At 44.5% G+C, this 24,325-nt stretch overlaps 1 protein-coding gene across 4 annotated transcripts in view; it reads left to right on the plus strand.

The window, feature by feature from the left end:
- apaf1 (apoptotic peptidase activating factor 1) overlaps positions 1–24,325 on the plus strand; it is a 34,089-nt gene that overhangs the window by 852 nt on the left and 8,912 nt on the right. Inside the window, exons 2-26 of one of the 4 annotated variants that reach the window (XR_012959315.1) lie at positions 273–454; positions 956–1,145; positions 1,422–1,619; positions 1,827–2,016; positions 2,350–2,462; positions 2,567–2,698; positions 2,960–3,198; positions 3,457–3,624; positions 3,728–3,859; positions 4,113–4,226; positions 4,680–4,864; positions 5,349–5,475; positions 5,592–5,717; positions 5,825–5,965; positions 6,434–6,559; positions 6,647–6,793; positions 7,439–7,567; positions 7,784–7,909; positions 8,344–8,463; positions 8,602–8,727; positions 12,410–12,535; positions 14,282–14,404; positions 14,493–14,618; positions 15,883–16,004; positions 16,416–16,541. Coding sequence is in view for 3 of the 4 variants with exons in the window: in XM_076111441.1 (XP_075967556.1) it covers positions 311–454; positions 956–1,145; positions 1,422–1,619; positions 1,827–2,016; positions 2,350–2,462; positions 2,567–2,698; positions 2,960–3,198; positions 3,457–3,624; positions 3,728–3,859; positions 4,113–4,226; positions 4,680–4,864; positions 5,349–5,475; positions 5,592–5,717; positions 5,825–5,965; positions 6,434–6,559; positions 6,647–6,793; positions 7,439–7,567; positions 7,784–7,909; positions 8,344–8,463; positions 8,602–8,727; positions 12,410–12,535; positions 14,282–14,404; positions 14,493–14,618; positions 16,416–16,541; positions 18,156–18,302 (3,621 nt within the window). In the remaining variant the exon portion in view is untranslated. Of the gene's footprint in view, positions 1–272; positions 455–955; positions 1,146–1,421; positions 1,620–1,826; positions 2,017–2,349; positions 2,463–2,566; positions 2,699–2,959; positions 3,199–3,456; positions 3,625–3,727; positions 3,860–4,112; positions 4,227–4,679; positions 4,865–5,348; positions 5,476–5,591; positions 5,718–5,824; positions 5,966–6,433; positions 6,560–6,646; positions 6,794–7,438; positions 7,568–7,783; positions 7,910–8,343; positions 8,464–8,601; positions 8,728–12,409; positions 12,536–13,137; positions 13,296–14,281; positions 14,405–14,492; positions 14,619–15,882; positions 16,309–16,415; positions 16,542–18,155; positions 18,303–24,325 lie in introns of those variants that run through there. The other 3 variants (XM_076111441.1, XM_076111442.1, XM_076111443.1) reach the window with 3 other exon arrangements.

Consider the following 24,325-nt stretch of genomic DNA (forward strand, 5'->3'; position numbering starts at 1 on the left):
TAGATGTGTGGCAACAATTTGGGGAACTCCCTCTCCTGCCTTGGCATGTCAGTAAAGTGGGGTGTGTAAAGCAATGCGTTTCCCAGTGTGGTGTAGATGAACTTGAACTCAATAAAAAGACAGAGGCGTATAGTAGCAGAACTCATTAATGCTCTTGTGGTTAAATGGGAGAAAATGGCTGTAGTGTTTGGGTGTCCACATACCTTTTTGCTATGTAGTGTAAAGCACTGCAGTTCATCCAGTTTCCATGTAATCCCCTCAATGATTCGCAGTGCGATAGGATCCTGCATGATCGGCGTGCTGTGCAGCGATGGCGTTGGAGGAAGGGGCGCGGAGCTGTCTGCTGCGCTCTCGGCACAGACTGGAGCAGGACATCATGCCCTCCTACCTGATGGACCACATGGTCAGTGACGGTGTGCTGACTGTGGACGAGGAGGAGAGGATCAGGACACAGGTGAGCCTCTGCTTAAGGTGGGACGGTGAAGGAGAAATTATTCATAACTTTGAGCCAATGTTATTTATTTTCTTGTGTGTTGCTGCTATTTTCCCCCGCTTCCTTTCAAAACTGACCTAAATTGTTTGATTGTGTAAATAAATAAATCCTCAACTTTATTTCATACGGATATTTAATCTACTGTCTTGGTTATGTGGCTCTGACCTTTGCACCTCCTACTCCTGATTATAACTGTGTGTATTTATTGTCTATGACTATCACTAGCTTATATGACTTTAACCTTTCAGTCATTTCAGATATTTATATACATTGTTGTACTGTACACACTGTTAAAAAACATACATATGCCTACGTATGCCATACATACATACAAAACTTGCTCTGTCTTAAAAAAATCATGCATGTTTCCACCAGCTCAAAAGAGAATCTTCAACATAGCAGCATTTAAAGTGCATATTATGAAGTGTATGTTTCATGTCTAATATCTCTCTCTCTCTCCAGCTCACCAGGAAGGATCAGGCTGTGGCGCTGCTGGAGCTGCTGCTCAGGAAGGACAACCGTGCCTACATCTCCTTCTACAATGCAATGATCAAGGAGGCATACAATGATTTGGCCAATCTCCTTCATCATGGCCTGCCCCGCCCGTTACCCGAGGCACATATGCGCTCCTCTGATTGCAGCACACCTTATGGTGAGAAGGGGGAGCGGTGGGTGTCTGTAGCGTGGAGAGATTTGTGCTGTCGGTGCGTCTTTGAGTGTTGGAGAAAATCATTTCTTGTGCAGCGGTTTTGGGTTGCATGTGCTACTTTGGTTAGACACGTTTGGCTACTAATTCTGACTTTTCATTGTGATTTTGTGCACGTGGAAGGTTGACAACTTCAACACTTATTGAATTTATCTGCCTTCATTGTCTTCATGCTTTTGATTTAATCCTTTCTGTCGATCCCTCTCCTGTTGGTCTTGACAGTCCAGACGGTGCTCAGTGAAGGCGGCGTACCGCAGAGGCCCGTGGTGTTCGTCAGCAGACCGGAGCTCTTGAACCGCATCAGGGAGAAACTCTACCGGCTGCAGAAGGAGCCTGGCTGGGTCACCATCTTCGGCATGGCTGGCTCGGGCAAATCCGTCCTGGCTGCCGAGGCTGTCAGACACCATGGAATCATCGAAGGTGAATAACCTTTGACTGGCTGACTCTACCTAACGCTAGCTGCAATGAAAAAGCATTAAAAAAAAGTGTAGTAACTGGGCTGGTTTGCATTCATCAATAATGTTACAATCTCCAACATGTTTGCTTGATTGTCAGTTCTCTGTAGCTCCTCACCTCTTGCCTCTCTTACATGTCTTTTTGCTCCCTCTCCTCTTCCTCCATCTGCAGATTGTTTTCCCGGCGGAGTCCACTGGCTGTCCATCGGCCAGCTGGACAAACCTGACTTGCTGGTGAAGATCCAGTCATTGTGTTTCCGTCTGGAGCAGAGCCTTGAATCACAGTCCCTCCACCGGCCCCCCAACTCTCTGGACGAGGCCAAGGAGCGTCTGCGCTTCCTCATGCTGCGCAGATATCCAAGGTTGCTTTATGTTCAGATCAACATGATCGGCTTCGTGTTTTTTTTAGGTGCATATTAATGCTTTTCAAAAACGTGAATTATTTTAGTCGTATTTAGAACATGAGGTAGAGGAGCACTTCAGCCTCTTGTGGCCAACATGGGTATTACAACAACAACATGAAAATAACAATGTCATTTGGATTAACTTAAAAAAATTAATTGAATTAACTTAAAAAATTAAGTTGAATTAAATAAAAAAAAATTAAATACAAAAGTTAAAATGTGACAGTTCAAAAAGTGTAAAAGATATCAAAAAGATATCTGATTACTTGTCTGTTTCTGCTTGTGCTTCAGATCTCTGCTGATTCTAGATGACATCTGGGACAGCACAGTGCTGAAGGCGTTTGATATCCACTGTCGGATACTTTTGACCACCAGAAACCGAAGCCTTGCTGACTCTGTTAGTGGTATGTGCCCTATTTTTTTTACTCTGGACACCATACACACGCACACTTGAATGAATTTAACCATATTTTTATAAACACTGGAATCTCCGCCTTTTATTTTGTAGGAGCCAAATACGAGTTGGAAGTGGCGAGTGGTCTGGATGAAAGCAAGGGTCTGGAGATCCTTGCTCTGTACACTAACACCAAAGTCAAAGGACTTCCCGAGGAGGCTCGCAGTATTGTCAGAGAATGCAAAGGTCTGTAAACTGAAACATTCTCTACATGCAATCCGTAATTATTTTCACAATATATATTCCAGATATGGTTACAATATGGATAATATAATTTGCCGTATACATCTAAAATATTTACGGTAACATTTACTAATATCGGAGATCTAAATTACCCTTTAACAGCGTCAGCTTGCAGGTTCCCATCTAGTTTCATGGGGCTATGCCTTTGCTCACATGTTGTGCCTTTAACACACACATTTCTGATTCTCCGTGCCACCATCTCAGGTTCCCCACTGGTGATGTCCCTGATTGGGGCTCTACTCAAAGAGAAACCCGACCGTTGGCGTTACTACCTCCGCCAGTTGAAGCAGAAGCAGTTCAAGCGTATACGGAAGTCATCGTCTTACGACTACGACGCCCTCGACCAAGCCATGGCAGCGAGCATTGAAGTCCTACCCGACGAACATCAAGAACTCTACAAGGACCTCACTGTGCTCCAGAAGGACATCAAAGTCCCTGCAAAGGTTTGGCTGCACAGCAAGAGCAATGTTCACACTCTTAATTTCCAAAACTGGTGATTTTTATTCGGTACATTGTTGTTTTGGCCTTACACATGCCAACAAAAGTGTCTCTTTGGTTTTACATTGGAAAAAGCAAACATGTAACCCACTATGTTCCAGTATTTGGACTTATTATTAGGATGCTTTTTCACAGAAATGAAAACAAGGAAATGGACCATCACTCCAAAAATGCACAGGCTACAGTGTTATTCCTCCTTCCAGGTGCTGTCTGTTCTGTGGGACCTGGAGCCGGAGGAGGTGGAGGACATTCTCGAGGAATTTGTCAACAAGTCTCTGCTTTTTGTGGACAGTAACAATAAACCCTACCTGTACTACCTCCATGACCTCCAGCTGGACTTCCTGGTGGAGCAGAATCGCACCCAGCTCGAGGTGAGTTTGGATGCAACCCTGCAAGAGCTCAAACTGTTGGATTTCAATCTTTTTTTGTTTCAGTGGGCACACATACATATATGTTCATATGTGTGTGTTTCAGAGCCTCCACAATAATGTGGTGCAGCAGTACCAGCAGCACTACAGAGATGGTCCTCCCACCTCAGGAGATGAGGAATGTCTCTACTGGATCAGATTTCTGACCTACCACATGGCCAAAGCCAACCTCTTCCAGGTAACACACACATCATTTCACACTTGTTCATCATTTAAATTAATAACTAGCGGTTAAACCAAATGCGTTGTAATGTTTTTGGACGCCTGTATATGGCTTTACCTGATGTGCTGCAAATCAGTTCAACTGAACATCAGTGTGATCAATTATGTATAATGTGAGATATACTGATATTGCACAGCTGGTATCTACATTACTTATGTTTTTTTCTTTCTTGCTCACCATGTCTCATTCCGTCTCCTTCTCTGACTAGGAGCTTTACTCGCTCCTGTTTTCTCTGGACTGGGTCAGGACCAAGGCCCAGTTGATGGGTCCGGCTTACCTCATCAATGACTATGTGGAGTATGGACCCATTCTGGACAAAGAGGTCAGCAGACAACAAAACTTTATGTATGACACAAAGCGAGTGTGGTTACATTGTGTGTTTATCTTTCACTGTCACAAGAATAATTACCATTATAATTAATTATGATTTTTATGCCACAGTAACAATTTAATTTTGTGTACGTTGTGTTGAGATTTCACCAGTATTTTTTTAATAAATGTATGTTGTCTGTACAAGTTACAGGTATTATCAAATACAGTTGCAGCTGAAAAGTTGCGTTCATGGATGAAAATTATGATTTCTGAAAGACCGTGCCACTCTGGCAGTTATGTAAAAAACAAAACCGGACTGGACCTAGAATAGGGATTTTCACAATTAAAAAGTGTTAAAATCAATAGATTATTTATAGATTAAACTCCTCTGCTTGGAGTGCCTTGGGAAGAATAGTTGTGCCCTGATTTAACATGCAACTGACTTATTTTTCTGTCCCCTCAGAACTGTGATGTGCGGAGTCAATTCCAGGAGTTTCTCTCTCTCAACGGCCACCAGCTGGAGCAGCGTCCTTTCCCAGACGTGGTGCAGCTGGCTCTGTCTCAGCCGCATACATCCGAAGTCTACCGACAGGCTCTGCTGCAAGCACAGGACCGCGCCAGCACGGGGAAACTCTACTTTGAATGGCTGTAAGCAAGCGAGCAAATATTTCTCTGTGCTGTTCTGATGTGTGGATGTTCCAATAATGAAGTCCGAATCAAGTGATGCACAGGCCTTGTTGTGCATTGATGGATGTATTTCAATTTGTTTTGTTGTTACGTAGAAGAGTTCTGCAGCTGTATTGAGATAAAAGATAATTTGATTCAGTTTGTTTCATTTTCCTGTTGCGTAATTCAGTGAACTGTCAAATTGGCAACAAAAACAACTCATTTTCATTGAAACGTGCACAGTTATTATGTGAAGCATTGATGACAATTTATCTTAAATTAGGAAGGAAATGGCAACAGAATATCTGATTCAAAGTGATTTAGGGAGATAAATGCATTAAATTGGTCTTTTTACTCTGATTCATCCAGTGCAAAAATAGTTTTACAACTTATTATAAAGTTATAGAAATCATAGGCTGTGCATCTCAGGGTGGACTGATATGTGTGTTTGTGTTTTTTTGCACAGGAATAAGAGCAGCGTCGAGAGTCTGTCCCGTCTGGTGATCCACCCCCACCAGGGCTCCATCTCCTCCGCCTGCTTCTCCCAAGACGGAGCCAAGATCGCCTCCTGTGGAGCCTGCAAGACACTGAAGGTATCAAAGCATGACGGCAAAACATGGAGAGCGATCCACTTTTATTGCCAGATGATATTATGTTCCTAACGGGTAATACTTTCACTGAATATACCTGTTACTGCTTTCACACTCAGGTGTTTAAAAGCACCTCAGGTGAGAAGCTCACAGAGATCCAGGCCCATGACGACGAGGTGCTCTGCTGTGCCTTCTCCCCCGACGGCTGTCAGCTCGCAACCTGCTCCAGCGACAGGAAAGTCAAGGTCAGCAGATCCACTCACCCACTGTGACCCACTTGATTACAGCAGCACTCAAGAAAAGTACACACAAAGTCCAGCATTTCTATCAAACTGTGCGTCTCTTACTGCAGGTGTGGAACGTGGAGAGAGCCATGCTGCTCAGGGTCTTTGAGGAGGAGCATGAGGAGCAGGTCAACCACTGTGAGTTCACCAACACAAAGAAACGCCTCCTGCTGGCCACCTGCTCCAACGACAAGTTCCTGAATGTCAAGGTAGGCCAGTGCGTTTGTTTTTCCCAACTTGAAAGCTAGTTGAATTTCACGTTTGCTTCTAAGTAAGTGTTATTGCAGCACTAAAAGAGTAAAATATGCGGCGGCCCTGAGAGCTCAACGCAATCCAGCTGTAAAACACGTGCAAATGAAGAAAACCGCTTCGCCATTTGTCAACACGTGCGCAGCATTTAAGAAAGAAAATGCTGCAAAGTGAGAAAGATGCAACCAAACACGTCTCTGGCAGCGTTTCTGTATTTGTGTTGTGTTCTCTGTATTTGCAGCCTATTTCTGTATTTGGTTTCACTCCTAAAATTAACTATATACCGAAAAAAAGAAGTTACTGCACTAATTTTGTTACAACAAGCCACAACCAAACTGTTACGTTTCTTCCTCTTTTTGCCATCACTCGGTCTCTCACGTCTGACTTCACTTCTCTCTTCCTCCCTGTATTTCTCTCTTTTTCTGCAGCTGTGGAACCTCAACAAACCATCCTCCCAGAACACCATGTTTGGCCACTTTGAGCCGGTCAACCACTGCTGTTTCTCCCCCGATGACAGCTATGTGTCCACGTCCTCCAACGACGGTACCGTTAAGGTGACCACCATGAAACGAGACACTTGTAAAGCTTTTCCTAATTAACTAGGTGTTTGGGCGACTAACCACGTATCTGTATGTATGCAGCTGTTCCAGGTGTCGTCTGCCAATGAGTGGAAGACGATCAACGTGAGAGACATGTTTGCGGAGAGTGATGAAGATGTCCTCGTCAAGTGCAGCACTTGGACTGCTGACGGCAAACGCATCATATGCGCAGCCAGGAACGCTGCTCTGGTGAGCATTTATTTTGAAAGGGTTTATTCATATTTTAATGAGTGGAGCTGCAGGCTACTGTTTGCTGTGCGTGGGAAGCACCGACTGCGCGATGAAGAAGGTGTGAATGGTCTGCATGTGGCTGCGTCTTGTCGTACATGCCTCAGCTGTACGGATGAAAGTCCAACACCACAGGTTTCACTGCGTCCTCCCTGCCCTTGATTTCATTTCATTAAAAGGAGACAGGAAAGAGAGGCTGTTTGTCACGTTATCTTCCAGAGAGTCTGAAGAGTGTGTCCTGGTTTTAAATCTGAGCCCCCGCTCCCCTCCAGAGCTTTCCAAAATCAGTCAGTCTTGTCCTGCAATCAGTCCATCTGTGTCCTCTACGTTTGTTTGTGTTTTGGGAAACAACCCAGCAGAGATGTCTGAGCTCATTCCTTTGACATTTAGGACGGTAAACATAAGACTTTCATGTTGCAGGTTTGCTCAAGATAATACTTTTTATTGGGCAGTAAAACTCAACACTGACAATAAGTTTCTTTTATGTCATATTTCTTCATAAGAATAAGAGTTTAAACTCTCAAACATTGATATTGGCCTCAAAAAGCTAGTATTGGTCGGGCTCTCATGTAAACGGGTCTAATTATTCTTGTTATAATTTCTCAGGTGTTTGACGTGGAGACATCGGACATGTTGATGGAGATCAGGACGAATCGTCTGAGCACGGTGCAATACTGTCACGCCTGTCCTACCAGTAACCTGCTGGCGATTGCGTTCTCAAACTACGCTGTGGAGGTAAAGGACATACTTACATACACACAATCACATCACACTATATATTTAGTGTCCTTTTTATGATCTAATATTTTACTTTGGTGATTTTATGCATTATTTCTCCTCTTTCTGACCCGTTCTGTGCATTGCGTTGCTACTTACTGTGCCGAGGGTGTCTAAAAATAGTAATATATTGGTGAATAAGTGCACAGTGGTCCATATGTGTGTGTCTTCCAGCTGTGGGACTTGGAGGCCAATAAGAAGATGGCTGACTGCAGCGGTCACCTGAGTTGGGTGCAGCGGGTCCAGTTCTCTCCTGACGGCTCACAGCTGCTCTCCTGCTCTGACGACCAGACTGTGAGGGTAAGACTCACTCGGTGTGTGTGTGTGATGTGCTGTCTCTGCGTTATTAGTGTACCGGCTTTTCTTGCACAGATATTGTCAGTATTGTTCTAATTACCGCTTGTGAAATCACAGCCTGTGAAAAGTTGACTCTTTGCCAGCTGTTAAGTTTCAGCGCAGGAATTATGTTCTTGCTTTTGGTGCAAAGATTCTGTCAAACGTTATTTTGTATGAATGAAAGGCAGTAAAAACATGTTTTTATCCAAGTAAATGATATTTTGATGCAAGTGAAAGCTGTCAACATTGATGAGCAACATCGCCGACTATTTAAACTAATTTGATGCCGAGGTTTTCTCACCAAAGATAAACGCCTCTGCGTGAGTGCAAGTTACAAAGAAGTAATCTAGTACATCATGTTATACTCAAGCCTGTTTCCGATCCTGTGTTTCTTGTAGTTATGGGAGACTAAGAAGGTGCACACCTCCTCAGCTGTCTGCCTGAAAAGAGACTCTGACGTTCTCTTCAACGATGAAGGAATCACAGTGTCAGCTGCAGACAACTGCAACCGACTGCAGGTGAGCTGGAGGGGAAAATGAAGAGGGACTGAATGAATGAATAGAAGGCGGTGGGCTGGATGAACCTTGTTTTCTTTGAGTTCAAGTGTGTGTGTGTGTGTGTGTGTGTGTGTGTGTGTGTGTGTGTGTGTGTGTCAGGTACGTGATGGCAGGACGGGATCAGTGCTGTTCCAGTCGGAGGAGAAGCCGTCCAGGATCCGGTGCACGTGTATGAGCACACAGCCCTCTGCTGTGGCCCTGGGCCAGGAAGATGGCACCGTACAGGTAGAAAACACATTCATACCTACAGTACATACTGTATGTGTCACATGGCAGGAAAAAACGAGTTTAATTAACTTTAAATTTAGACACTTCATTGTAGCGCTGATGCTGAAATGACGACTCGATTCATCAACAGAAAATTGACCAACGTCAATGTTTATCAAAAAGTATGAGAGCGTGTGAGTGAGGATGTGTCTTTTTGTGTGTTCACAGCCCATGTTGAGTCATCAGATCTGACATTAGCACCGTCACCCTTTTTATCTGTCCTATCAGCTGTGCGTCGACTCAAAGCACCTCTTTCATCTCACTCCACTCCTCGCTGTTCTGCCTTCCCTTTTTTCTCTTTTTTACCTGTGATTTGTATTCTCGACACTCCTCACTCCTGCTCTCTACTTTCATATTTCACCATCTCTGTCATCCACCTTTTTTTTTTTTTTTTTATTCCCTCTTTTGTTTTGTTTATCTCCCTTCCCCCTTTGTTCTGCCTGTCCCCATGCTCTCCTCGCTCCAGCGCTCTTTGTCTCGGTGATAAATTGTTGTTTGCAGGCAGAGAATGAGGTCCTAGTCGGCACTGTGGCAGGTGTGTGTTTCTTCGTCTACGAGTGCATGTTTCTGTTGCATGTTGTGCACACATTGCAACTGTAGTGGACGTCCCAGATAGTTCCCATGCTGTCTAAAAGCTATAACCCCTGAGTTATCCTTGCTGCGGCCAGGCCCGCCTCCTACAGCAGAGCGCAACTCTAATTAATTAGAAAGGTCCTGCAGTCATAATGAACACACGGGTTAATCACTTTAATTACAGCTGTCCTCCTGGCCCCAGAGATGTGAGAGGCAAGGATTAGCAGACACGAGGACTTCAAGAAGAACAAATGATTAGTCATCGGAGTTCTTAAAACTAAGAGGGGATGAAAAAGAGCATTGAAGAATAATGAGATACTCGATGCACAGAAAATACACACAAATGTATTTAAAATGTCTTTCTGTGTTAATTAAACAATCTATAATTTGACAGTAATGGTTCCTGTAACCGCTGTCTCCGGCACCATATTAGCATCATTAGCTTCATTTATTTTAGGAAAATCATCCAAAAATCGAATAGTCGTCAAAATTAAACCAACATTGTTGTGTTGCATTTTATAGTCCAATGAATGAACTAATTGCGCAATCAATCAACTTTTGATACTTTATCAGTTACTTCCAGCAGTTTCAGATGCAACCTAATTCCCTTTTAATCGTCGTTGAGTCCACGCAGATGTTTCTGTTGTAGTGCCCGTGAGCAGACACCAGAGGGAGCCCCGGTGTTAGCTGCACGTATCGCTGGTGCCTTTGACCACTGCAGTGATCATTTTCCTTTTCCCTTAAAAAGAGGAGAAATAAGTTACAATTCATCAACTTGTCAGTGTCAGTCTGACATACCAGATGTGTTCTGCTGATGTGAAGAATATCATGTAAGATGTGCAGGCGAGGACAGAAAGTTTGTTTTTAACCAAACACCCTTCAGCCATTTTTTTTGCTGACTGCACCGTCCCATAAATCCTCGAGCCCAATGTGTAAATCTCGGCCAAAGCGCTCTCTCTCTCTCGGGCTCTGAAACTTGCGTCTCAGTACGTGGAGCTTGACAAACATGGTTGGCGTGCCCTGAGGCTTGTTCTGCTCAGACATTTCAACCCTCTCCTCTGAGATGTAAATATTTTAGTGGCTGGTAAAATCCCAAGCGCTATGGGTCTCTCTGTTATACTCTCAAAACTACAGGTGGACTTATTTCATCTCAGCATTTTCACACGAGTCTGTGCTTTATTCCCTGTTCTTAAATCAATTTAAATGATTGTTTTTGTATTGTTGTGGCGTATACAAAGTTGCCGACTCAGCTGTAGCTGAATTTGAGTATTTCTTTCACTAGAAAAATCGATCTGGAGGTTAATAAGAAAAATGGAACGCTTTGATGGAAGTGCCGCAAAAGATTTTATAATTGCAGTTTTAATCTACTCCCATGTTTCACCTCATAATACCTTAATTAGCCTTCTTTGTTATTGATAAGTAGAATACCTTCATTGTCGTCGTAAATATTCCACTGATCCGGAGGCTGCCGGAAAGCCACAAACCGATAAACATTATCCATGGATATAGTTTTTAATATGATTCTCCTCCAAGGAAATGTCAGATATTTGTCCTGACGTAATATTTAGTAGAAGTAAACACATTAACAAGACTAAGATTCTTCAGCCCTGCTACTGGCTCCGTGTTGCACTGAGGAACAACGTTGTTTTGAGCGAATGCTAACATGCTCACAGTGCAGTGAAGGTATAACTAAAGTTATGATAGTTCATCCTGTACCATTAATGTCCAAAAATCCAATTTCATGACAACCCATCCAACAGCTGTGTTTCAGTGTGGACCACCTGAGCCAGAGCCGGCCCCGACCAATTTGGTGCCCGAGGCAAGATTTGTAGCTGGTGCCGCTTGAATCGCAGCCAAAAAACTCACACGGGGAGGCAGAAGGCATATCACACACAATATTTCTCAAAATGATGTTAAAGGTTATTCCTCAAACAGGCAGGCAACCCAGAAAATGGGGCCTATATATAATAGGCTTCATTGTTATGTTGTTGTGGACTTTTTTTTGTAATATTTAAAAATACTAGTAATAAAATAGTATTTTTAAGATGAAAAAAAAGTTGTACATTTTGAATAAAGTTTCCTCCCCTCATTTGGCGCCCATACCCCCCATAGAGCCACGCCGCTAGCATGCCTAAACTATTTATTTATTTATTCATTATCAAGGACTTATTGAAGCCTCTGGGTCGTAGTGTGAGCTTTGACCTTTTAGAGGGCATTCACGAAATCTCTCTCAAACCCGGCTTTGAGGGCTGTCAGACCCCCGGCAGCCCTCCGCGGTCTTGACCGCTCAAAGCTCCCACTTTTTCCACCCGCTGTCTTTTTGATGTGCTTATCACCATCAGGCCAGCAGCAGCAGCAGCAGCAGCAGCAGCAGCAGTTCAGCCCTCCTCCCTCAACATGTGACTTTGTGTCGGGATTGTTTTAGGAAACTTTCCGGGGGAACTTTTCCTCACTGAGTGTATCTTGGCAAACATAACTATCATTTGAGGCTTGCATAAATAGTCTAGACCCAGAGTATGATTTCTTGGTACAGTAGAGCTTTCAGTGACCGGCATTCCCATTTTCTCTACACTCAAGCCAAACTACTGCTGTGGCTCTATGGTTGGCGATATTGCTCTGTCTTTCTGTTTGTCGGTTGGTCAGCCCACCACTTTGATACTGAAATATCTCCACAAGATTGGATGGATTAATATGAAGTTTTGTACAGTTAGTTGTGGTCCCCTGACTTCTCCTCTAGTATCACCAGAAAATGTACATTTTCTTTGCGTTTTAGTGAAATATCTTGAAAACTATTTGATGGATTGCCATTCAAATTGTGGCGCACACGTTCACGTTTACCTCAGGATGAATTGCAATAACTTTGGTGTACCTCTGACTTTTTATCAAGCACCATCATCTTTTCATAATGTCAGTTTGTCCAATACTTTTATTTATAACCCAATGCCTGCAAGCATTAGCGTTAGCACCACTGTGCCTATTAACGCCTCACGGAGCCGAAAACTCTCGGTCTTCTTGTTGATTATTTGGATACATGTGGTGCTAGTGTTTCTTTCTTCCTTCTTTCCAGGTGTTGGAGGTGCCCTCTGGGAAGCTCCTGGCCACCCTGCTGGGACACACCAAGACGGTGCTGCACTGCCGGTTCACCCAGAACGGCCAAACACTTATCACGTCTTCCGAGGACACCACCATAAGGGTAAAGGCTGAACTCCTCTCCTCCCCCTGTTGCTCCCTTCCTCTCCGTCTGCTTTTTGTTTATCTCTGTTGTTCCTCCCATTCATCACCCTCTCGCTCTCATCCTCACCATCTTTTCTTGCCTAATTCATGGCATGATCTTTCACTTCCTGTCATAACCTGCGTCCATTTTTCTTCCCTGCTATTGATTATTTTTCTGCCCCACATCCCCATTCCTCACCTTGAGTAAAACCGCCTCCTCTGCAGAATCCCTCACCCTCAGTGTTTCAGGCCGCGGTGGTGCTTCCACTTTCCCCGACCTGTAACACTCTACCAGCTTCTCTGTCTGCCTCTTCACCTCTCCATTCTTCATCCCCCTCTTTTGTCTCCTTTCCTTCCGTTTTTCCCTCTCTTTGCCTTCGGCTGTGCCGCTCTCGATAGCTCTTTATCTCCGTCCCGTGTGCAGCTGTCTGTGTTTGTGCGTGAGGATGTGTGTGTATTTCGGGCCGTTATGGTCTGTCAACCCCCACCGTTCATGCTCTGTTGCTCATTTCCCCCTTTCCTCTCATCTCCTCCTCCTCCTCCTCCTCCTCCTCCTTCTTCATCTTTTCTTTTTGCTGACAGACCGTCCACTGCAGCACTTCCATCCGTCTCCGTCAACGCAGCACCTTGTTCCGTATTCATGCGGCTGCTGCCTGTGCCATCGCTATTCTCGGACCGTCCGCCGCTCATTCAGAAGCTATTCAGATTCATGCTGTTTGACATGTGCTCGCTCGGAAATGGTAGTGTGTATTTAGATGTTAATGCAGACACGCAGTGAATGTAAAGGGATGAAATGACACTGATGTTGGCTGGTGATGGATTCTAACCTTTGGGCCAATGACAGATTATATTCAGAGGGAGAAAAGGTGCAACATTGCACACAAGGGCATGATTGATGGGATGATCTGGCTGATTCTGTCTGTCCGGCCCCCCATCTGGGAGCTCAGTTGAACCCTTGTTTTCATAAAACAAGCAGACAGATGTGCGGGTCCATAGATTTAACTCCACAGATGCTTTCAAGAGCACATCTAAGCTGGGACGTGATCAGCAAGACAGGAAATCTAAAAATCGACACAAAGACCAGTACAAAATGTTCTGATCTACTATACATACATTCTACAGCACACGAGGCTGCACTGCTAATTTGTGGCAGTTTCTTTTTCTTCACTTTTCTTTCCGGGACGTTTTTGAGAGGACTGGAAATATTTCTGCCCTTGCTTTTATGTCCTGTCATTGAAATGTTCATGAATAATGTTTGTATCTGAAGGAAAATTCTATTATTTCTTAACCTGGATTTTATTCTTAGAATTGTATCCAGTCTGACTTCTGCTCTTTAAGATTTGGGAAACACAAATATGACCCAGCCTGAAATCTGAAACTGGTCACAATTATGAAAAGAACCGGTTTGAGAAATACCAGAAGTTTCCCTCAATAGCCCCGCTGCTGCAAAACCAATATGTCATCCTGTAAAGTTGCTTAAAAAAAACAGAACGAATCCTAAAAATATCCGGACTAGACTGATCTTTAGACCATGCTAAACCCTTACAGACGGGCATTTTGGTTCTGTTCGGATGCTAAATATTGTGGGTGATTAACCCAAGGAAGTCTGCGGAATTACATACTCGCAGACCGCTGCACAGGCACGTGCTGATATCATTGTCACTTATCAAAAACACTTGTCAAACACTGTAACGGTGGAAATGTATTTCTCTGTTGCCGCCTGTAGGTGTGGCGCTGGCAGTCTGGCGAGTGTAAAGTCCTGCAGGGTCACAAGGAACAGGTCAGATGCTTCTCTCTGCTCTCCACTGACACAAGACTGCTGTCCTGGTCCTTCGATGGCACCGTCAAGGTGACGCTCACACAGACTCACAATACAGCTAACATCTGCATGAAATCATACAGGAAATAATCTCTCGCTTTCTCTTGCCCACTAAAAGATGTGGGACCTAGAAAGTGGAGAGAAGCTGCAGGACATCGAGGCTCACCGGGGAGCCGTCCTGTCCTGTCACGTCTCGCCAGACGGATGCCTCTTCGCCACCACCTCTGCTGACAAGACTGCTAAGGTTCATCACTTACACACACACACACACATGCTCACGGGATGAGACATATCTGTTTGTGCTGCCAGTAACAACGTGACCTATTACACATCAGCGTCTCCCCCCCCTCGATCCGCCGTCCGAGCTCATTACTTACGGCACATACACACCGACGCGTTGCTGTGGGTGATATCTGGGACTGCGTTTCTCCAGTAGGGAGGCGAGGGGCCGTAGAGATCAGCGTGCAGCAGATGGCCTTGGGCCTGGTGAGTTAGCTGCAGGTCAGTCCGTCCTTCTACACCCAGGTCCAGTGATCATTAAGTCTGACTGCAGCTCGTGGACTTGCTGACCCCGCCAGCCTGGCAACAAACCCACCTCCAGGTCTGGATGTATTTTTTTGCCCGGGTTGCCGTTTACCAACACCGCTTCGCTTGACTTTGCCATGACTTTGACAGACTCAGCGGGCTGTGTTTTTTTTTTTTTTTTTTTTTCAACCTTTCCCCTAACAGCTCTAAAATCATCGCTCTTCCTACACATCATCCACAAAAAAAGGAACCCCATAGCACAGTACACGCCGAAATCTGGCTCCCTCTCGACGTCCTTCATTTCCTTGGATCGCGGAAACAGGGCTGTGGTGCGCCGTTAGATTTATACTTCTCTGTCCAGTGTTCAACCACGGATGACAACCCCCTGTTCCTGAATGTCCAGTATTAGAAACATCGCAAAGCCGCTCTCTGGCATGTGCTAAAGCAGTTGATGTAGAGCCACTGCCACCGAGTTTCACACGGGAATTTGGATTTGGTCGACACTCGCTGTTAGAACAGCCACTGGGTCGGCAGCCAACCTGGCTTCTGTCAATGGACGGTACTGAGAGAGAGAATGTGTGTTTTATGGATTTGGCAAAGATGATAATTGAGGTGTGTGTGTGTGTGTGTGCTATGGGGCTGGTAAGCAGCCAGTCACATAGCTCTCCAGACCGAGTAGGGGCTTTGGTAGCTGAAAACACACACAAACATAAAGTCCCCGGTCTCCATCTATCTAGAGGTCAGACCAAAAGGCTCAGCCATGAGGGTCTTTTGTTGAGCGCCACAAAAAGATGCAGAGTTCTCAGTTCTGCTCACTCCTTTTCCTCCACCGTTCTCTCCGTCCCCCACCCCCCTTTTCCTCTTTTTCTTTCTTCCTTTCTCTACTGACCTTCAGAAGGATGGGACTGTGTGTGTAGACATAGTTAGCCGGCTGCCAAATGAAGTGTCTAATTATGAGCCGTGTTATTTTCTGTGCCGCACAGGATGTGATCGGGGGGGTAAGGAAGAAACACACAGAGGGAGAGAGAGGACGGGAGAGAATGGAGGAATAGAAAGAGAACAGTGGATGAGAGACAGAAAGTGAAGAAAGGAAAATCCAAACAAAGTGAGAGAAACAAAAGCGTGAGAGAGAAGTCATTAACGGTTTCATCATTCGGATGCAGAGGAGCTGAAACAACATTAGCATTTCGCACGATTATTAACTCCTATTTATCTCCATAAGACCTATTAACAGGTGATGGCTGTTTTCATCCCCAGAAATATAACATATTATTATTTTTACCTGTTATTCCCAGGTATACACTGCTGTGTTGGTATTTATAATTACTCTCCTATGGGACTTAGTCACTCACTTCAGTTCTATTGCAATGTGAAAATGAAGTAAATGTATCTACCGGTAATACAGCTGATAATTTTTAAATAAGTCAGAATGTGTACATTCTTGGTTTTGGAAAATTCATTTCAGAACCGATTTCTGCTTTTTCAGTCTTCTTAACGCGTTACTTTCTGCTCCTAGTTGTGGCACTGTGAGTCCTGGCAGTGTGTCCACACACTGGGCGGCCACCAAGACTGTGTCCGAAGCTGCCGATTCTCCTGGGACAACCGACGCCTCGCAACAGGAGATGACAATGGAGAGATTCGGGTGCGTGTCTGTATCTGCAGAGAGACCCTGCCCTCTGTCTGTATATTCAGATTTTGCTGTGTTCAGGACATTTCTATAAACAAAATAAAAAAAGCCACGAGGTGCCAGATTATAAACTCACATAGAAGAGGAAGCTACGAAAATGGCTTGTGGCTCATTAGGCTTGTAGTGCTGTTGCATTGTTGGAAATCGACCTCAGCTTCAGTGCCTGAATGCAAACAGCTGAAGTGGAGAAACTGTAAATGGGAAGCGGAACATTTTAAGAGTTATGAGGCAAATGAGGTAGTTAAGAGAAGAGTAGAGGCATCGATGGAGGTAATCTGGAAGAAAGTACAGAGGCTGCAGATGAGAGGAGAGGACAGACTTCCCACTGCGCCTCCTGCCTCGAGATACTCGCATCAGTGTGTCCACACACCAAATGGCATGTTGCTGTGTTACTAGTATGAAACCATCTAATTTGCAATGCAACATACAAAAAACGCAATTACAGCAGTCATCATTTCTTCCAGAGATCACCCCATAATTACATCTCATCACTCATTTAGATAAAGTGCTTACTAACACACCGTGATTGCTGCAGCGCACACGAGAATGGGGGGGGAGGGGCGGGGGGATGAAAGGAAGGAGGCAGGGCTCCTTTCTCAGATGAGGGAGCGGGAGCTGCATGAGGTGCAGGTTGTGCGAGGAAGTTGGGATGATGAGAGCAGGAAGAGGAGGAGATGTCTGACAGTGGGAGGTGAAGGAGAGGACTCGGGCTGCCAAATTGGATCCCCAAGGCTTTTGAATCTGCAGCGCTTGTACACAGACACACACACACACACACACACACACACACACACACACACACACACACACAACGTAATTGAAAAGGTAGGAAGATGTGGATTCGCCGCCGGTCAGCCGGCAGTCAACAAGGGGTTAATGCCCTCTGGTGGCCTCTGAGCTGAACTGCTCCATTAGCCAGAGACGGACGAATTCATCAGATCCAATTACATAAACCACACTGAAATCTCACCCCTGTTTCTATGGAAACAAATGTGAGTCACTCCGCACAAAAGCATGCCAAGTGTTAAATATAGCTGTACGTGTGATGTGTCATTGTCAAACGGACATGGCATGTGAACAGTTGCATAACAGCTGCAATCAACATGATGTGCTTGCACAACCCTCGTTTGAGGTGCGTTATGGGTAATTTCTCGTTGCGATTCACACTGAATATCTGTGCAAAGTCTCTTCGTTTTGGATTTTACATCTGATGCCAGAGAACATGCTTGAAAAGAGTCGCCGGTTATGATCTCCCCTCTTATACGACCACCTGTTATCACATAATCAAAATTCCGTACTTGTCATGTGACGATAACGACTAAACCATCCACAACAACTGGGCAACCTCCAGCCGCTGATGCAGGCCATCAAATGCCAACACGGCTCACATCAACACAAGCTAGCATGAATCCAAAAATATCTAATAATCACTTATAATGTAAAACGGGCCGTTTTCTTAATCCGTACGTTGGGTCTTGAGCGTTTCATTTCTTATGTCGGGTATCTTTGGTGTTCATCAGTGACATTTACTTTATGATTTTGTGTATTATGTGCGGCTGTCCATCGCAGCTCTGGAGTGTCAAGGACGGCTCTTTGCTGAGGATTTGTTCCCGTGACGGTAAAGACGGCATGGACTCGCTCCACGGAGGCTGGGTGACCGACCTGCACTTCTCCCCAGACAACTCTCTTCTGGTGTCGACTGGCGGCTACATCAAGGTATGTTCACACAGACTATCGGACTCGTATGGATACTCAAAGTCACAGGGAAGAAGAAGATGTAGTTCGGTCGGTAGAAATGAGTCGTTTCTATATTGTGCTATAATCACTATTTGATTTAATGCCTTCGTTAAAAAAATCAACAGTGGAGCAGAAAATGAGGGACTATTGTTCTTTTTTTATTTCTTTGACAAATGAAATACTGCCCCGTAGCCCCCTCTTTAACCCCTAGGCTACCAGGACTCAGGAAGTCTAGCCACCAGAACTGCTACAGAGAGCGTTCACTATAATAGAGTATATTCTGATAGATATGCAAATGTAAGGTGATTAAAAGAGTAATGATTACTGTGGAAAATATAAATGGAAGATAAATATATAAAGGCTAGCATAGCCAGTAAAAGACTGGAAGTTAAGTCGTTTTAACAATGACCTCTTGGACTGTATTGTATCCACTGCATCAGCATGTAAGTAATATATTATGCAACAGACGAGCAGTTGGCACCTAAATGCACTGTTCCTCTTCCTGCCCACGCTCAAACTTCTGTAAATACTGTACACATGAAGTCATCTCCACGAAGTTATGCAGCATATTCCCGTCTGCATGTCTTTTTGTTTTTCAACAATATACCATTGTGTATGTGAGAGGTGGAGTTGAGTGAGATGTGTCTCAGTAAAATACAATGCACAAATGCCACCAACATGCACCAGTGTTACAGTAACCAGAGGAGCATTGCAGTGGTGCAGGTTTACATAAAAACACTCAATACCTGAGGGAGGGAGGGAGGGAGGGAGGTGTGTGTGTGTGTGTGTGTGTGTGTGTGTGTGTGTGTGTGTGTGTGTGTGTGTGTGTGTGTGTGTGTGTGTGTGTGTGTGTGTGTGTGTGTGTGTGTGTGTGTGTGTGTGTGTGTGTGTGTGTGTGTGTGTGTGTGTGTGTGTGTGTGTGTGTGTGTGTGTGTAGCTCTTTCTTATTACCTTCACTTTTACAGGAGATGGGTTCACAGAGCGGACAGTCTCAGCTGTACTCTGATTGGCTATTTGCCGGGCAATGATGTAATCCTCAAGGGAGAGCGGTTCTGATCGATGAGGCTTTATACCTCAGGTTACTTCTGATTCTGTGTGTGGGTTCGTTTTGTGCGCGCGAACATGTGCATGCGCGCCTTTGTTTGTACCCGCTTGTGTGGGTTGACTGATATGTTACTGTTGTAGGCAGTAGTTGCAGCAAAAACACATCGTAATCTCGTCACAAAGCCTAAAAATGAGCTCGTACTTAATGAGAAACTCGTGTAATTCTTTCACTTAATACCGTTTCTTTTAATATATATTTTAAGGTGTTCCGATTTTCCGAAAACCCATTATTTTTCTCTGAAGGTACACACAGCACATTTAAAGGGCAGAGAATAAAGTCCTCAGGAGGCTATTAAAAAGAAAGATGAGGCGCTAGAAAGGACACCAGACACCGTAGCGTGACATCACATGTGAGAAAAGAGACTTAAAGGTTTGAATTTACTGCCTTTATAGCAGGAAAGAGCACAAGGTCGCACTTGAATCGATGTGCAGCACACAAGAAACGGAGGATGTAGATAAATAGGGGCCACTTTTGGCTGAGTTCCAGAAATGTTATGATCATTTATGTCCATCGCTGTGTATATGCATTATATCTTGATATAGATTACATCAATATGTCTGCTGAGGTCAAATAGTCCCTGTAGCTTAAAGCATTACTTCTATATTTTGGGAAATATGCTTTTTTTTGCTTTCTTGCTGAGCGTAAGATGGGAAAATTTGAGATCACTCCATTACATCTGTGCGCTAAATATGAAGCTCAAGCCAGCAGGCGATTAGCTTAACTTAGTTTAGCGCTAAGACTGGAAGCAGGGGGGAACAGCTTGTCTGTCTCCGTCCAGCGTTTTTACATTAGATATATATTTAAGTAAAATAATGATGGTGTAAGAAGCCTGTTTTACCTGGAAACACAGAGGTCCACTGATATACCCTTTGATTTGTTTATATCTTAGTAAACTTAACATTTATTTCATATATTCAAATGAACAGACGGGGCTGCCGTGTTTGACGCACTAAAACAGTGCTCATCCTCTTCTTTTTTTTTTATTTTTATTTTTTTCCTGTTACATCACTATGACAGTCATCATTATTCTGGGATTTGGCTAACGAATCACTCCATTACTCTATTTCCTGCTCTCTCTCTCTCTGTTGTGTTGACTTGATGGATCAGCATGTGGATGTGAGGAGCAGTGATGGATTATTATGGCTGTCTTAAAGGGTGAACCCCCCCCCCCCCCCCCCCCCCCCCACACGCGTCGCGAGCTTTGATTGATTAATCGCACCGCGTGTCGGCCGGACAGCTATGAGAGGCCATCCTGTCTGTCATAGTAATTACTCTGACAGAGTGTGTACCTCTTATGACAGATGATATAGACCGCAGAGTGAGGAAGCATGATAATAATCTGGGTTAATGATTACTGCCAAGGCGTATATCTCCGCGCTCGCCTGTTTTAAATCATAGCGTTTAAACAGACCTGTGAGTATGTTGATATAAAAAAAAATCCTCTTTCATCCCATCGCTGGTCCATGTTTCAGAGTTCTAGATATGACAATGAAAAGGGAAGGGTGTACCTACATGAATATGAAGCAAGAACACCAGTGTGCTCGGATAAGATATTTACCGACGTCTAAATAAATCACGGGACGTTGTAATTATTTTTCTGTCGGTCTTGGCAATCGTCTGAATGTCGTCATGAGGGTATTTGGTTTGTATTCATCCTCAGCTGGTGTAAGGCAGAGATTTAATTATGGAGGATCAGTGGGATTGTATTAAATGTGCATTTGGATCATAGATGCAGACTGATTGATATTAAAGTTTGTCTTGGATCCTATAAAAGCTCTGAACAATGGCTTTGCTTCATGGCAACAACTTTTTCTGTTCTACTTAGGAAGTAGAAGTTTGAAATCAATTTTCACCACATAATAATAAAATAATACAGTGGTTAAAAGACTTTTATTGTGGAAAATATTTCTTGTAGTGCGGAACCCACAGAGAATGATTATCCCACTCTGCAGGTCCCCTCAGCTCAACGGAGCGTTTTAGCGTCTTTCAGCTCATTTGTTGCTTTTCCGGCCTTATCTTTGTCCTCGTTCCGCTCTCGTCAGCGTCATTTTCTGATTTTCAGTGGAGGAAGTTCTAAAACTCGACTGTACGCTATACTGTATCAGCTCGCAGCTCTAAACATCAGAAGCTCTTCTACACAATGAGTCGGTGTGTTGCGGCTGCTGAACAGAACGGTGTTGTTATTGGTCTCAAAAGAGCAGGAGAAGTGACGGCGGGTGATGTCTCCCATGGTTCTCTCAGTTGATGGGTTGATATGATGCAACGCGAGGCTCCATGTGTTGACGTGATGTGTGTTTTGTTTTTGTTTGTCCCTGTGGTTTTTGTTACTCGTCTCTGTCAGTACTACTGCCTTAATCATCTCTCGAGCTCCTTTTTTTTTTTTTTATCGCTTCGTGTCTTGTTGTCTCTGTTTTATCACTGCCTCCCTCTGTATGGTCGGGTGAATGGTGTGAGTGTAATTAAAAGCAGCGGGCTATACGTGCTTGTCCAATCCCCCGTTGGGTGGAGGTACCTGTGTAGAGTGTTTAATTAAACATTTCTTACGCCTTTTATCACCGATTCTTCACTTCACATGATACAAAACCTTAACATATGGGCTTGTGGCGGTGCATTTGGTTGTCAAATTATAAGCTGACATGCCTGGGAGCGGATAAGTGTGTGTGTGTGTAAGTTTCTGTGTGTGTGTGTGTCAGGGTGTGATGAAGTGATGCCGTCCAGCCCTCTGAGAGAGGCTGTTACATCGCACACTGACTCCCATCAGTCCTCCTCCCTTCTGCTCCGGGTCGTGCCAGGAAACGCTGTACCTGTCTCACACCTGGCCTTGACGCAAACACACTCTCTCCGAAAAGGCTACGAGACGAGCTGTCACAGTGCCATGATCCGAGAGGGAGGCGGCTGGTGTGAAAAGGCTCACCCTGACCACACACACACACACACACACACACACACAGGCCCAGCAGCCCAGAGTAATTCACACCAAGTCGTCATGTTGCAGACAAACCGGCAATATGCTGTAGATGTTGACACGGAGCTTTCAAACTGCCTATTTTTACATTAGGAACAGTTTCTCAGGGGCAAAAAAGTGTTTTTACTGAGTGAACAGAGACATAAAAGTCCTCCTGTTTCAGTTTGAATGGAGTGAATGATGCAACCATCATACCCTGAATGATTTAATTTTTTTTAGAGGTCTAAAATCTGGGAGAGGAATCCTCTATCTGAGCTTGTTGGTGCATATGAATCCCTGTATGCTGCTCATACGGCACGTTACCGCTGATAACGCCGTCTCCACCCAAGGCGTCGTTGCAGAAGCATAATCCGTTCGGTTTGTTAATAATCTGTTGATATTACAGCAACTTCTCTCCTTGGCTGTTGGAAAACTTGCAATCTCAAGTCATCAAAGTATTTTGTCACAATTTCAAAATGACACCTCCTTCAGTGATGACAGGTTTCCAGCAAAGACGTGAGATTTGAAGCCTTATTTTAGTCAGCCACAACTTAAAAATGTGTGATACCACTGACTGTACCTGGCCTCCCAAGGGTTGTTGCTGTGGAAATATAATTATATTATTTTCACTTCAGTACTGTTTGCAGCAATGTGCATCAAGACAGCAGCATACTTAGTGTGCTAGTAGAGCACAAGATATGAAAAAAGAGGGACATTGCTCATCAAAACATTGCTCCACGGAGCCACTAATGGTCCAAAACACATATAACTAAAAGACCAAAAGGGAAACCATGTTGAAACCTGAGCTGTAGATTCATCAATGGCGTCCAACCCAGTGAAGAACATGTCAACTCTGAACTGGAACAGGACGGAAGCAACTCACTGTTGCTTTTCTTATTCACTCGCATGTTCCCACACTGACATTTGTAGCACACACACACACACACACACACACACACACACACACACACACACACACACACACACACACACACACACTTCCAAACAGTGTATCCCCAGATGGATGGGAGTGTTGTAGATGACAGCTCTCCCCTGCCACCAGTGTTGTCAGACATCACTTATCAGCCAAGCCTGTGATGGAGGAGCAAGGGAGGAACACAATTTCACCTTATTTCACCTTATCTCACCTTCTTACGCTTCCCTTCCTTTCATTCTCTATTTTTCCGTCTCCGGGTTCCCACCAGACCTGCTCTTTCTGTGTTCTCCTCTAATGTTCTCTCTCCGTTTCACACCTGTACCTTCTTTCTGCTGTCGTTTTCTTTGTCTGTCCACCTTTGTGACCATTAGGATTACAGCCGCCCTCCCCAACGCTCCCAAGCTATTTAAATAATCACACATCTGCATGTGATGCTTTTTAAAATAATGATGCTTACGTTGCACACTGGGTCAGTTTAAAGCCATTTCAGACCACTGGAGATTTCTTTCACCCGTCAGGTCTCAGTCTGTCGCTCCCCTGCTTTCTCTGCCATCATCGTTAAGCACATCCTAACGAGGCCTCAGCGGCTAATGAACCGTAACAGCCGGTCGGCACTCTAAGCAAGTCTCGAAGTGAAGCGGGGACGGAGGACGGGGAGATGTGATGAAATGAAGGAGCGAAGGTTGCGTTGACCTTCCCTCAAGAGATATTTGATGGACGGAGGATCTGTCAAAGATTAAGACACAGTTGCGTGGCAGCGAGCGGTGCAGGGCTGCGCAAAAAAGGACAGCCATCAGCCTCTCTGAGGGATGGATGTGGTATCGAGCAGTCAAAACGCTTGTATAATGAGATTGACTAAGCTATTAGTGAATGTGTCTCCATTCTCCTCCCTTACTGGCAAAGACCTCAGTGCTATCTCTCGAGGCTACACATCAGTAAGTGTTCATTCGTCTTTTTTAGGCTAGAGTTATGTTGCCATCCGCTGCCTCAGACTTGTTCCAGAAGTCAGAAATACA

This window comes from Anarhichas minor, unplaced genomic scaffold (assembly GCF_050575085.1).
Source record: "Anarhichas minor isolate MPS153535 unplaced genomic scaffold, ASM5057508v1 ptg000045l, whole genome shotgun sequence".
NCBI classification, from domain to species: domain Eukaryota; kingdom Metazoa; phylum Chordata; class Actinopteri; order Perciformes; family Anarhichadidae; genus Anarhichas; species Anarhichas minor.